The 15557-nt window shown below is 40.2% G+C and overlaps 1 protein-coding gene across 12 annotated transcripts in view; it reads left to right on the top strand.

Annotated features, from left to right (window-relative positions):
• Nucleotides 1-15557, top strand: part of lrp1bb (low density lipoprotein receptor-related protein 1Bb) — a 339637-nt gene that overhangs the window by 265843 nt on the left and 58237 nt on the right. For all 12 annotated transcript variants that reach the window (XM_054788302.1, XM_054788296.1, XM_054788300.1 and 9 more), the window contains 7 exons: nt 1730-1849; nt 4049-4177; nt 4500-4622; nt 5252-5392; nt 5607-5794; nt 10354-10537; nt 10639-10724. In XM_054788302.1, coding sequence (XP_054644277.1) covers nt 1730-1849; nt 4049-4177; nt 4500-4622; nt 5252-5392; nt 5607-5794; nt 10354-10537; nt 10639-10724 — 971 coding nt within the window. The remainder of the gene's footprint in view (nt 1-1729; nt 1850-4048; nt 4178-4499; nt 4623-5251; nt 5393-5606; nt 5795-10353; nt 10538-10638; nt 10725-15557) is intronic.

The following is a 15557-nucleotide window of genomic DNA, read 5'->3' as shown; positions in this document are numbered from 1 at the left end:
CCTGTCGAAACTCTGACAGCAAGGTAAATGCGTAACGCATATACGCTCATGTGAACATGCACACACGCGTGCGCACACAACCACACACACACACACACACACACACACATCCCTATACCCAACCCGAGCAGGATCCATATCCATAATTTCTTGTATTGTCATTTGACCCACAGCGACACATCGTCCCTCTCCTCCTTCAACATCGCATCAAAGCTCTGTCAGACTCTCTCAGGGCTGAGAGAAAGCCACCAATGAATGACTCCCCAGGGAGAGCAGAGTGACTTGGAGACAGACACTGACACATAATGACTATATGCACATTTTCACACAATGATCATCATAATGCCTTTTCATTAACCTTTAGCTGTTTCCCATCTCCACAGGGTGTTTCTTACCAAATAGATTTATAGTAAATTACCCATTATAATCACTTTTTTTTCCGAGTTTTGATCATGTTACAAATGTAATGCGTAGAGTACCATGCAAAATCTGCATCATTAGTTGTTTTAACAGTACTAAGGCTACGTTCACACTGCAGGTCAATTCAGATTTGTTTGCTCATATGTGACCTGTATCTGATTTTTTTCATGTCAGTGTGAACAGTACAATTCCGATTTTTTCAAATGCGCCTCAGGCCTCATATATGTAGATATAAATCTGATATGTATCCCATCTACTGCAGTCTGAACAGTCAGGTCGCATATATCCGACCTATACGTCATAGAAAAACGTGGTTAACTCTGCGAGACTTGTATAAAGGTGCCCACTGATACAGGCAAGAGTTCTTCTTGTCATTCCAAAATTATATATGGAGGCCAGCAAAATTATCGAGTTCATTTTCATTTATCATGTGGTTAAATTATTGATTTATTATCACGAGATTCTGAGCAAAAAATCTTGTGATGTTAATCTTGCGATACCTGGTGACGCAAGATTTTGTGACACCCCTATAAATAAGACTCTTGCTTGTTTGTGTTTCTATAAATGTGTTTTCCAAGGGAGACAAGAAGTGACATCGGGAGTTCAGAGTTGAGTTTTGGCTTGGCATTGGTTACTGCAGCAGCAGCAGTTACCCGTGTTTTTTTAGGTATTTTGTTTAGGGATTATTGGCGCTGTAGTGAGATAATTCAAACCTGCAGTAAAAACCTGTTGTTCCGGGGATAAGTATCACCGAACATTACAGTAACATGACTGACACCTAATAATTAATGTCACTAATAACCCCTATATACAGTTCTTACTATTTCCCATGTTATATATTGCACTGTTTTATTGTTACACAGTAGTAAAAAATAGAGTAGCTTGTTGCAGTTAACCAATTACTGCCTATGTCTAGTTACAGTTGTATCAAAAATATATTATTTGTTTGTGTCCATGCTGTCATGTCAAGCAGATGCTAAATTTGATCAGGAGATTGCTTGTTGCAATATAGCACATACAATAGATGAAGGCAATGGTATGAGATTATGCATGATTGGTGTAATAGTAATTATGTACTTATTCTGTATGGTATGTGTGGAATATGCATGACAGACATTAGTTGAATACCTGTAGTACACTACCTCGGCTAAATTCAGAATATAAGATGTTTCAGGTGAATTTGTGAACGTTTTCTGCAAGGGCTTAAATTGCAGTAAAAAGCTTCATATAAGGCAAGCCAACTGCAAACAGAAGCCAGGTCAATTGTTGTGTATGTACCAATTATTTTTTTCTCCTCTTGCCCTTGCAGACTCATCATGCTTGTGGAATCAGTTTGCCTGCTCCAAGAATAAATGCATTGCCAAACAATGGCTCTGTGATGGAGAGAACGACTGTGATGACGGCCTCGATGAGAGTGTGCAGATCTGTGGTAAATATTCTTTATCGTGTCATAAGTAAAGGTCATATCAGCTACAGTACATGATGTATGACATCACTGTGATCTTAAGAGAAAAAAATTACGCACAGAAAAAACACTAGTTTAATGAGACTGCAGTTATTGCACTGCAGGCATTTCTGATGATTCAAGTGGGCATAAATAGATCTTAAACGAAGACCCATGAGGTACAGCTGCTTTGTTGAATGAAGTATGTGTGCATGTAATGAAATGTGGCATTTCTCTGTACAGTTCTTGCATAATAAATGTAATAATGGAAAGTCTAGCAAATATATAAATAATAGACTAGTGCAGGTTTTTTTTTTAAGTCTAACACTGTGGGTCTCCCTCCAAGAAGCCTGCTACTGTGTCCCGGAGTACACTCACACACAAGCACAGGCATACATGAGCACAGACGCAAATGATCACTCCCTTCATAGACCAGCAGGTGTCAAGTCAATTCAGTTTTATTCACATGGTGCCAATTCAATTCAATTCAATTCAATTCACAACATACTGTAAGTTACTGTATCTCAAGGCACTTTACAAATGGAGCAGGTTGAGAACCACGCTCTCCACAGGTTAAAGAAAACCAGCTAAACCAAAAATAGGAAGCACTTGGCGACAGAGGCATGGAAAAACCCCTTCAAGGGAAGAAACCTCAAATCTGTCTCAACCAGTTGCATTCAGTTAGAGAGACAGAGTAGAGGGACAGAGGGTAAATAGAGGGCGAAAACAGGATAGAGAGGTTTAGCGACTGGGGGAGAGATGAGAGAACGATGGGCACAAAAGCCGTATCAACAACAGTAATAGTCTCATGATGACAGCAACAACAGTAATGGTCTGCACCATCGTCATTGGCCTCACTCCCACCAATAGCAAGTATATAAATTTGAAGGTGCAATGGTGCCCCTGCTCTCCGCACCTCCGGAGGCAGGGAGAACCAACCACAGGGGAGAGAGAGAAAGACAACGAACAAGAGAAACGGGGTCGTCACATATGTTATATGGATGGGGATGTCACAACAGCACACTCAACAATAGTTGTAACCATAGAAATAGCTATGACGTTATAAACAGATCGAGATATAGAGATAGGAAAGATAGAGAGGCAGAGAAGGGGAAAGGGAAGGTTGGTGTGTCAAGGGAAATCCTCCGGCAGTTAAGCCCATGGCAGCATAACTAAAACATGACCCAGAATATGCCTGAGTCAGTCGACTGTAAGCTTCAACACAGATGTGAGTTTTAAGTTTACTTTTGAAAAAAGAGAGGCTACCCCCTGGACTGAATCAGGATAATGGTTCCACAAGAGAAGAGCCTGATTGCTGAAGACTCTACCCCCATTCTTCATTTAAAAATTATTGGAACCACCAGTAAATGTAAGGTTTGGGAGAGCAGCATTCTACTAAGTTGATAAGGCACCAAAAGCTCTTTAAGGTACAGAGGGGGTCTGGCCATATAGTGCTTTGTATGTGAGGAGGAGGAGTTTAAATGAAATTATAAATTTTGTAGGAAGCCAGTGCAGTGAAACTAGTATAGGATAAATACAATCTCTTCTCCTGGTTCTGGTTAGAACTCATGCAGCAGCATTTTGGACCAGTTGGAGGGGCTTTTCAGACTTGCTTGGTCAGCCTATTAGCAGGGCGTTACACTAGTCCATCCTGAAGGTCACAAAAGCATGGACTAGTTTTTCAGCATCAGCAAAACACAGGATTTCTTTGGTTGTTTTTTGTAATTCGCAAGTGACAAAAATGCTGTTCTTGATACTTGTACAGTATGTATGAATTAAAAGATAGCTCCCTAGAAACCTTGATTCTGAGGTGCTGGGAGCCAACAGTAATTTTAGTTTTATCTGTGTTTTGTAGGAAGAAGTTAGAAGTCATTCCTGTCTGTTTTTCCAGGAACCTGGGCAAATGTGTAGTGAACGGAAACAGTTTTTGTGCAGAGTGCTGAGGTCCCCCTTGAACTATATCATCACTGTCCCATGCACGAGATTTTTTAAAAACCACTATTTCTATCAACTATCCTTGAGTTGACACACATTGGTGGACAAACAATGGCAAATGGCAAATATTTGGAGCAAAATAGGAATGCCATTTAGGGTATTTTTACTGCCATCAAATGTCAAAACGGGTAAAATCTGAGCCAGACAATATGTAATGTTTAAATAATGCATGCGGTTCTTTGTTCTCAGGCTCGGTGACGTGCGCTCCAGGACTATTCAGCTGCCCCGGGTCATATGCCTGTGTCCCAAAACGTTGGCTCTGTGATGGAGAAAGAGACTGCCCTGATGGAAGTGATGAACTTTCTGCAGCTGGCTGTGGTAAAAACAACCTTCAAGTTTAAACACTCTGACCCGAGAACCTCATCACTTAGCATTTATTATTTTGTGTGCTGATGTGCAAATCCACACAAAATGTATCATCTGGAAATGTCAGTGAACTGAAACTGAATGGCACATACTGTATCAGTGGAGGATCTGAACCTTATGATCTTGCTTCATGATCCAAAGCCTCCATTAAGTCATTACGAAGACAAAAACACCAGTACATTATTCTGTTTACACATGCTAACACTGGCTCTCTTAACATACGGCACAGCATTTAAAACTGGCACCCGGGCCCACTTCTTCCCATCTATTTCAGCACCCAACAACACGTGTGATGACAGCTCCTTTCACTGCCAAAACAAAGCCTGCATCCCCCAGCGATTTGTCTGTGACCATGATGACGACTGCGGAGATGGATCAGATGAGTCTGTGGAATGTGGCAAGTAGATAGTCTTGTGCCCTTTTGCTGTTAATATTCACCTGCCGTTTATGATTATGCCCTCATTTGCATATGCTGTACGTGTTCTCTTTCATTTCAAACTTTTAATGGGATAACCGAATGGCAGCTCGAGGCAGGGAATGAAAGTACAAAAGTAGAGAACAAAACCATATGAATCATCGTGCCTGCTGAAGGAATAAGTGGAATTCAAAGATATTTCTAATCAAATGACTATTCCATAATGAACTATTTCCACAGATCTGGTCTTATTGTATCTGCTTTTACTAAACAATACATACAACAGTTGTTTACAGTGTTATTGCCAAAAATGTATAAATGTACGTCAGTGATATTTTTTTATGACTATATATATATATTTTGCGTCTCTACAAAATCGAATTGTCTGATGCAACTTCAATTTGTGACTGGCTGATGAAATATTTGTGTTTGTACTTGAAATATCTGGAAATAACAGATCTATGAAAGGCACATTGGTAAACTGATTTTTAATTAACCTATTGCGTAACTTTATTTTGCTACTGTATATTTCAGCCAAATTTTTGGTTCAACTGACTGCTAGGTCTTAATGCAACTTCGAGAAAATGTATCTGTCCTCACTCTCTCTTCAGTCTACCGCTCATGTGGATCAGGAGAATTTCGCTGCGGGGATGGCCGCTGTCTTCTCAGTGCACAGTGGGAGTGTGATGGCTACGCAGACTGTCCCGACCACTCCGATGAACTGCCTCTGAACCTCAAATGTCTGGCCGCAGGTAAGACTGTTGTTTGACTCTCAGCTGGAACCTTTTTAACAGAGTTAACAGCAACACAGCACAGCCAGCAAAGTAGAGAGGTCATGTGAGGAGAACAAAAGTCACTGCGACCAGCAGAGCAGACATGAAATGAATTGATCCGTCAAGGTCTTGTGTCGGGCCCAACTTTCCTGAAGAATTTGTTATGGACACAGCCATGCCTTGCTCTTCTCAGGAAGTTTGTGCAACGGCTCCTTCTTCATGTGCTCCAATGGACGCTGTATTTCGGAAGGAAATCTTTGTGATGGAAAAGATGATTGTGGCGACCAGTCAGATGAGAGGAACTGCAACGTGAACGAGTGCTTGAATCGACGTGTAAGCAGGTGCACACAGGACTGCCAGGACTTACCAGTGGGATACAAGGTAAGAGCCCAGTGGACTGTCCATGGCTCAGTAGTTAGGCATTTGGCATCATAGCCTTTTTTGAATCATCCAGCCTTTCATTATCAATAATGTTTATCCTTTGCAAAGTTATGATGGGCCAAAGCCTATCTCAGCTGACATTGGATTAAGGGTGGGGTATGCCCTGGAGCGCTCAAGATTTAGTATGACTTACTATCTACAGCAGTGGTCACTAACCTTTTTGATATACAGCATATGCAGCTAAAATATATCCAATATATATTTTAATTATATGTTAAATTATATATGTATATTTATTTATTTATTTTGTAGAAAGGTTTTCTTTTTATTTTCTAGAAAGTAAAGTAAAAGGTGATACATATTTAAAGCTTTGTCTTTAAATACAAAGTTTTGTGTTATTATTGGTTGTTGGTGTCAACATTTCAGCCTTTTCTCAATGTGCCTTTTGCTCATGTTTCACCATTTTTGCTGCTTTTTAAATTTTGTTTTCTGCAGTGATGCAATGATAAATGAGCCACGGACCGCGGATGGCCGTCGGGCTTGTGTTGAGTTATATTTGAATTAAAAGCAGATTTTGAGACATATGCAGTAACTACTGTTGGGTGCTCAGGCACATCACTGCACCCTGTCACTCTCTCTCTCGCTTTCTCTTTTGTTTGTCGCTGAATGCTTGTTGTTGCGGGGCGAGGCGAGCCAGTGCGCGTGCGCTTGTATCTCCGGCCGGGTTTTGGGGACTGGGCTGGAACTTGCGGGTTGCGGGCCGAGAGGGCGGGGAGGCGTACGGCTGTGTTTAGTGGTCAAAATGCGTGACTGTTGGTCCCTCTGCAGGAGGAAAGGGCACTGATATAATAATAATTTTTTGTTTTAAATTCTTGTGATTGACCAGCAAAGTCCCAAAGACTGACTAGTAGCTCGCGATTGATGGGTTGGTGACCCCTGACCTACAGTAAATATTTCAGGTACAAATTCCATTTAGACATTTTCATTGTGCTACAGCAAACAACAAGATAGGGAGATAACACTTTTAGATAAGAACATTTCTATCTGTCCTATCTATTGCTTCCACTTATCCGGGTCCGGGTCACAGGGCCACCAGTCTCAGAAGCCCAGACGTTCTCAGTCTTCAGCAACCTTTTCCAGTTCCACCCAGGTGACACCAAGGCTGCGAGACATAATCCCTCCAGTGTGTCCTAGGTTTACCCAGGGGCCTCCTCCCAGCAGGGCATGCGTGTGAAGCTGGATGACTGAGCTTCACACCTTATCTCTTAGGGTGAGTCTAGCCACCCAATAGAAGAAACTTGTTTTGGCCTCTCGTATCTTTCAGTCACGACCTAAAGCTTGTGACAATAGGTGACAGTAGAAACGTAGCTCGGCCGGTAAATCGAGAGCTTTTCTTTGCCTTGCCTGAACTCCCTCTTCACCACGACGGTCCAGTACAGCGTGCAGCTCACTGCAGTTGCCGCGCTGATCAGCCTGTCGATCTCGCGCTCCAGCCCTCCCTCACTTGTGAATAAGATCCTGAGATACTGGAACTCCCCCACCTGGGGCAACCCGAAGGATGCAATCCACCCTTTTCTGGCAGAGAACCATGGCCTCAGATTTGGTAAAACTGTGCCTCATCACAGAAGCTCCACACTCAGCTGCAGAACTCAGCAGACCTAGTGACAAGTAGAACCCCTGGCGGAGGCCAACGTTCACCACGAACAGGCTTGACTTACTGCTGCCAATGAACCAAGGTCCTGCTCCGGTTGTACAAGGACCAAATAACATGTAGTAGTTTGCCAAGAACCCCGCACTCCCGGGCCACCTCTCCACAGGACACCGCGAGAGACATGATCAAATGCCTTTTCCAAGTCCAAAAAGCACATGGCGACCGGTTGGGAAAACTTCCATGCACTCTCTAGTAGCCTTTCAAGGGTGTAGCATTGGTCCTGTGTTCCACGACCAGGACGAAAACCACATTACACCACTGGTGTCTCACATCTAGGCAAGATGCAGTCTCTCCTTTCGGCCTTTTCCATCCGGTCATCTGAATTTCTCTTTGTCCGGCCTGTCACCTAGGACCTGTTTATTTGTGAGTTCCTACCAAGGGCATATATCCCCCGACAACATAGCTCCTCAGATTTTTAACACGAGCACTCAAACTCCTCCATCACGATAAGGTAGTGATTTGCGGAGAACATGTAAAGACGTAAACAAGATGGCTATCATCATATATCATCAAACTGAATATTAAGAGATGAATTGAGTATGGCCGGGCTATCAATTAAATATCATAGCAATCATTAGAGACCAACCCCCAAGCTGCTTGGATGTTTAGTAAATACTGTTATCTTCTAGCAGTAGCATGGCATCAATGCAGCATTTTTGCTTTTCTATCCATAAACTCTCTGAAACCAACATTTTGGTGTGTTAACATGAGTCAAATAATAGCTCATCCATTTTGAAGACTCTCATTTTGCTCGACTGTTTTTTCTTTCAGGACTAGAGGTCACTGAAACATATAGCCCTTCTTCTGTTGCTGAATAAAATGTGTAAATTTTAGCATTCCCACAATGTAACTTCGATTATCGCATTTGTGCACTTTAATCTGCAGCCATAAGGTTTTTAGATTCTATCCTGGTTGAGGGTGGATCGTATACCCAGTACATGTTGAACATGAATGTGTCCTGGCTGATACAAAATCCGTCCTTAGGTCACCCATCATTGAACAGATGAAACTGTGAGGGGATTGCATACATTGACTTTCTGAATAACCTTGAATCATGTAAGGGTGGTTTAATGAGATGCCAACAACTGTCTTCTGCTCTCTGCCTCTGCCCGGTGCCTCCAGGTCAAGGCCACATTTGTGTTGGCCCTCACTGTTGTCAGGCTGTGAATGTTTATGCCTTCATCCCTGGATTTGCCTCTCCTCAGCCCTGTAGATGCTGAAGATGCTGCTTGCTGTGTCTGATAAGAGGCTGAAAGCGCAATAAACTTCCGCTTTCCTGCGGTGACAGGGTTAGAACTGGACAAAGAGCACATCAATACACACCTTTATCTGTAACATTTGTGGTCTCAGCAGGTAGACCACAGGTGAAAACTTTGGAAAAAGAAGCCGTTCATGTCAATACACAGCAGCTGATCCAAGCACTTTATTTTTAAGGTGCTCTGCTCACAGCAACTTTGTTAGATTCATAAGTGTTGTGTCCGTGCCCTCATCCATGGACATATACAGTAATTCACAAAATACAATATGTATTAAACAATATGTTTAATCCCCTGCTTAATTTGTAAGTGACATGAGACAAACTATCAACAAACAGATCTACAAGACTCTGCATTTCCTAAAGGTCTCTAAGCTGTCACTTGGAAATGTGATTACCATGGGATTACCGTATTGACCCAAATATTAGGCAACCCTGAATATAAGACGGCCCCTCATTTTCAAGACCCGTTTTTGGACAAATTAATTGATTTTTAACATCAAATAAAAAATATGTATTTATTTTAAATCAGGTTTTCAATATCACATAAATCGTATTGAATTCATTGTTCATTAACCATATTTCTTAGGTGTTTGACAGTTACTTGATGACTCTGCTTCATTGAGCACCATTTTCTTAAAATTAGCATAACTCATTCACTGTTGTTTGAAAAGGCTGCATTTAACATGTACACTAATACAGTGGTTCTCAACTGGATTGGCTGCAGGAACCACCGTGACCCGAGAATGACAAGCGGTGAGCCAAATTGCGGAATTATTTTCAGCTCAAACTTCTCATATAGCTTATATTTTAAAGAGACTGTTTGCGACACAATATGAGCTGCAGTGGCAAAACACTGTCTGTCTCTTTATGGCGCACTCTTCTCTAACAGATATCTGCAGCTGTATGTCCAACAAACGTCACGTCATCCCTGAAGCTTGACAAAGTCACCCATAAACATGGCATGCACCTCGTGGTGGCGTAGCACGTGAATAGCACTGACAAGAACGAGAAGTGCATGCACTGACATTCAGTCATTATTCCATTATTATTACTATTAGTTGCTCATGCAAAGACGCCCAACCCACCGAAAACAAATCTACAACCCACTTTTGGGCCCTGACCCACCAGTTGAGAATCAATGCTGTCAGAGACCCTTAATTAAAAAAAGATTGTCATTGACTGGTATCTTGTTTTTCCTTCCGTGTGTGAATTTGTGAGGTTTTTTTTTTGTTTTTTGTTTTCTTACCAAGCTTCTTACTGAAGGGAGCAAGGTTAATTTGGGTGCTTCATGGGCAAATAACTGATCTGTGGGGGTCAGAATTATTGCTTGTTGATAGGGAATCAAATACTTATTTCGCTCAGTTAATTAATTTAATGTCTTTGTAACTGTATGTAAAGTTGTATTTCACTCATTCACATCATTGCGTCAATAACATGTTTAAGGTGATTAATTTTGTTTTTCATTTCATTTGTCACTAAGTTAAATGTGGATATTTTTCCTGATGATGTCTTACTTTTCTATATCTAAATGGATGTCATTATCTTGCTCAACTCTTGTCCTTTTTGTTCCAATTGTGTATCTTCCGTCAGTGTAAATGCTGGCCCGGTTTCTACTTGAAGGATGATGGGAGGACGTGTGTTGATGTTGATGAATGCTCCACTACGCTCCCCTGTAGCCAGCGCTGTATCAACACCTATGGCTCCTACAAATGCCTGTGTGTGAATGGCTATGAAGCCTTGGACCGGAACCCTCATGTTTGCAAGGCTGCATCAGGTTAGCCAAATTCTTTCTTTATTTATTTCATTTTTGCATTATTCTATTATCCATAATTAAAATTCCACATGACTTGCAATCTTCTGTGTTCACTGTTTCAGCTGAAGAGCCCTTTCTTATCATGGCCGACCACCATGAGATTCGTAAGCTGAGTGTCGATGGTTCAAATTATACCATTTTAAAACAGGTGAGGAACCTCACTGTCAATTTTAAATTTTAATCAGATTGACATGTTAACAAGCATGAAAAAAGCTTGTCAATCCATTATGTTTTGTTTTTGTTTTTCACTGAACTGTATTTGTTGTGAAATTACATTGGGAGGAGAACAATTAGAGCTTGTACAAACAAACCGAAAATTGTGGAACCTCTTATTCCTCTCATACAACTACGAAGAAATGTTAACTACTGTTACTGTAATAGAACGTAACAGGAAGGTGGCGGCTTATAGGGATTGCAGGAATTAATGAGCCTTGTTGTATGTCTGTCCGTTGGCAGGCATCTGACCATAGTGTATCTTGAAGTGAGTCAGCCTATACTGATCAGAGACTGATCGATCTGAGCATCCCTAGTCATTACCATACGTTTGCTCTTTTAACATCACAGCTGCCCCATGTAACCAACTATGTACTCTGGTTAAGACCAAGAATTGAAAAAAGACATTGTCATGGAACCAAAATCTGCATAGGAAAAAAACATATGCATAAAGACATGGTTGTGCAGCTTTTGTGACTTATGTGGTGAAAAACAAACTTGAAATGTTGTGTCTGCTGGTTTGAATCCATCAATTACTTTTATATTCTGCTATTTTTACCATCTAAACTTTCACAAAAAGCTTCTAAAAGATGATTTTAATGAGTACCAATGCGTACTACATAAAGTGCTCTGTCTCAAAGGACCAAAAACAGGGTCAAGCATTACAGCAAAATAAAAAATGACTGTCATTTCCAAATATATAAGAGGCAATGCATCGGAAGCAGTGTTTTCTTGAGAAAAAATGGCATCTCATAGTTGGGTCAATATGGTATTTCAGTGTTTAAATACATAGCTATGGTCATATATGCATCAAAAAAGCTCATGATTGACAATAAAATGCACATATTGATCCATATTGAAGTATAAAGGCAACATGTGAAAGTTGTCTTGAAATCCTGTACAGAAAGTAAATATGTTTCTATACCCATGCTTATCTATACAGTAATCCCTTGTTTATCGCAGTTAATTGGTTCCAGACCCGACCATGAAAGATGAATTTCTGCAAAGTAGGATTCCTTCTTTCCTTCTAAATTGAATATTTTCATAGTGATGGTATAAAAAACCTGTTTCCAATCTTCTAAACACAGTTTTAACATTATTGGAGCCCTCTAAACATTAAATAATACCCCAATAGTCATCTTTACATTTGTATTACCCAATATAGTAGATATAATCAGAGAAAAGAAGCCATTTAAAACGTTTTTAAAAAATAAATGTGTTCCATGTGGAGGACAGGAAGTGACATGGGAGGTTCAGAGTTGAGTTTTAGCTTGTCCTGGGTTACGGCTGTAACAGTAGCTGGTGTTTCTATGATTATTATTATTATGTAATTATTATTGTGAGATAATATAAACCAGCAATCAAGTCTGGTGATTATCTCACCGAACAATTGCTGATGCCTAGTGACCAATGTAAAATACTATATTCACAATTTGAATGTGTCTTCTTAATGGCTTATATTTGTATTTTAATTAATTTAGCCATTTGTATGCTTAAAAAAGCTTAATTCAGGCAAAAAATATGTACAATTTGCTTAAATATGCAGATTTTTGACTAATAATCAGACGTATTCAATGGCGAAACACCATGGTTTATTAATGAATATATGTTTGAAAAACCATGATAGACTGAAGCCCGCGAAATTGGAACCGTGATGTGGCGAGGGATGCCTGTACTACCTCTACTACTACTAGATTTTATTACTAGATTATTGTTATTGCACTTTTTCAGTGTAATAGCTTAGTGCACTGTTAGTCTAATTGGTTCTCATAGAGGACTTTATAATACACACACACATATAAAATTACTGGGAGACAGAAAATGGATGCGTTGTTCTCACATAAAGTGGCAAGAAATACTTCAGTCTTGGATAAAGCAAATTTGTCCTTGACCAAAAATCACTACATACTCTTTGCTGCTCTCTGGTATTACCATATCTAACTTATTGTGTAGAGATATGCGGTAATAACTATAAAAGTAATATTTACTTGCTAAATGTCCTGCAAAAACGATCAGTTAGGATAATCCATAACGCCACGTATAGTAAAACAAAGAAAACATACAAAACAAACATACAAATCCTTTATTTCTAAAATCACAAACATTAAAATTAGCTGATTTAGTACATTTTCAAACAGCTAAAATTATGCATAAAGCTAACAATAACCTGTCACCCAAAAAAGTCAGACAGTACTTTTCTACAATAGAGGAGAAATATGATCTCAGTATTAAATAAGCTTTGCTTCTTTCTACTCCTTTTCGACATGTGGAACTGTGAATTGAATTATATGATTAATTTTCCAGGCACACAAGCTTAGTTTCACTTTCTAGGGGGGTGCGGCAACTGCTATTATATGATCTGTGTACTTTCATTTTGATCTTTTTTCTCTATCTTTCTCATTGATGAAGAGTCCAGCGGTGTAACCAAACACATTGCTATTATTTTTTAACACAATTGGAAAACCTTTTAAATTGTGTCATAATTGACTACTTCTCCAATAGCAATGCGGTCCAATGAACCAGGAAGAAAGGATAAAGAATCTAAATACCCATTACAGTGTCAATAGGCAGGGGCGCTGTTTTACCATCAGGCAAGGCAGGCAACTGCTTAGGGCCCCAGTCCAGTTGGTGGCCCCTGAGGGCTGACAAACTTTGAACATTTTCAGCCGTGGGGCTGTGAATTTTTGCCAAGGGCCCAACAGACTCTAGAATCGCCTCTGTCCATAGGAGATGTGCAAATAGCATATTTTCAGTCTGAATGACCAATTATCAGTTGTCAGTCTATTCCATTTTCACACATTCACCATGCATTCTGATAGGCATGTGACAAAAACATTGAAAATCTTTCCAATGCTCTTACACTATGAATATCACATATTTACCATATATTGTTGCGTGTGATTGGGTGTAAATCAGTCCACAATTGTTCAACAGTCTCCTTTTGTAGTCATATTAACCTCTTGACTGTCTGTACTCTTCTGTCTGCATTTGAGTTCTTATCAGCCACAAATCACTTTAATCACTGCCTGTTAGCATTAATTGGAACTAGAGAGAAAAACGTGGGTGGCATTGCTCAGTAGATGGTGGATATGTCCTTCATGAAGATTTCAAATTAACCTTACAGGATGATTTTACGCAATATAGAGATGTCTTAGGCTACAGTTCTTAAATTATTTAATCAACTTGGGGAACCGCTTGTCTAAACCGCTTATGTGGATAAGATGGGTCGGCAACTCGCGGCTCTTCAGCCTCTTTTCGCGGCTGCCTTCGCCAAGCTTGGTGATTTTTTTTTTTACACTGAAGTCGAGGAAATGTGCATTTGAAAAGAGTTTGAAGTATCCGACTCATCGCAAGTCTGTGAATTTATCTACACTGCGTTCGTACACTGCGTACAACAAATACTATACATCCTACCATACTGGTGTGTAGTTCAACCAATAATTACTAAAAGAAAATAAACAAACGACAGTTCAGTGGAATTACAGTACCAATAATGATTTATCGTGTTTTCCTACGACTATAAGTCGCTCCGGAGCATAAGTCGCACCAGCCAAAAATGCACAATGAAGAGGAAAAATAAACATATACAATCACACTGGACTATAAGTCACATTTTTGGGGAGAAATTAATTTTATAATATCAGAGACCAAGAAGAGATGTTTCACCTTGAAAGGCAAGTTATAGTAATAATAAAATGGAGAACAACAGGCTAAATAGGTGTTTTATTTAAAAGTGAATAGGTGGTATGTTAACGTACCATATACTGTAGTTAATCAGATAACTATAACATAAACACCGGGCAAAGTCATCTATATTCATCGCTTTGGCACCTACCTGGGCGTGGAGATGTAACTGCCTCTCCTGGCAGCATGTTGTTCAAGCACCCATTTGTGAATTTGTTCTGCAACCTGTGGCCATCTAGTTTTTGCCCGCGATTAGCTTTGTTTTCTTCATTGCAGTTAGAGTATCCTCCTCTTTTCGCCAATCCCTCACAAGTTCACTTCAAACGTTCTTTCTGCTGCTCGATTCCAGCTGCATATTTCACTACTTGCAGCTTGTAATCTGCAGAATATCATTTTTTGGGGGGGGGCATTTGTGACTGTCATGTGCATGCCAAAGTAAGGGGGCGCCGCAGCTATAGACTGTTAAGGTAATTTCAACCAATCAGAGGCGCCGATGACATCATTTCCGTAGGCATATCATAACGAGCGTGGCGATGTACAGTAGAAGCAATCACATAGCTTCTTGCTGTGCTAACATTCCCACACCATTCTTCCAAAATAACGACTAATAATGCTTGTGAAAGTTGTCCCACCAGCTACAGGTCCGATCGGGTCTTGTCCCAAATTGCAATCGTTGGCAGGGGTGCAAAGCAGCAGCAGTATAGCATCCTCTGAAGCCCACAATGACTCCTTTGTTCGTCAATGTAAATAGAAAGTAGGCGTATGTTTACTCTTATACACACAAAAAGTCATTTTAGCATGCTTGAAAGTAGCAATGTTATGTGTACCATCGCACAAATTAAATTATACTTATCTAATGTGGAAAGAATGGCACATAATTGTTGCGTCATCTCTCAGCAACAAGCCAAATCTTCCTCTTCGCCATCCACACGAATACGCTTAATCCGGAGTTTAAAAAAATCTTCACCCTGGCCGGAGATTTTGAAAAGCTCAGTTTTTAAGGACAAAAACCTCTGTATGCGTGTGGATGAGAAGCCAAAACGCATAGAAAAATATGCGGTTTTAAAATATCTGTATTCGTGTA

Source organism: Dunckerocampus dactyliophorus, chromosome 9 (genome assembly GCF_027744805.1).
Source record: "Dunckerocampus dactyliophorus isolate RoL2022-P2 chromosome 9, RoL_Ddac_1.1, whole genome shotgun sequence".
Taxonomy (NCBI): Eukaryota; Metazoa; Chordata; class Actinopteri; order Syngnathiformes; family Syngnathidae; genus Dunckerocampus; species Dunckerocampus dactyliophorus.
The sequence above is the reverse complement of the archived record's forward strand: the minus strand, read 5'-3'. Positions and strand labels throughout refer to the sequence as shown.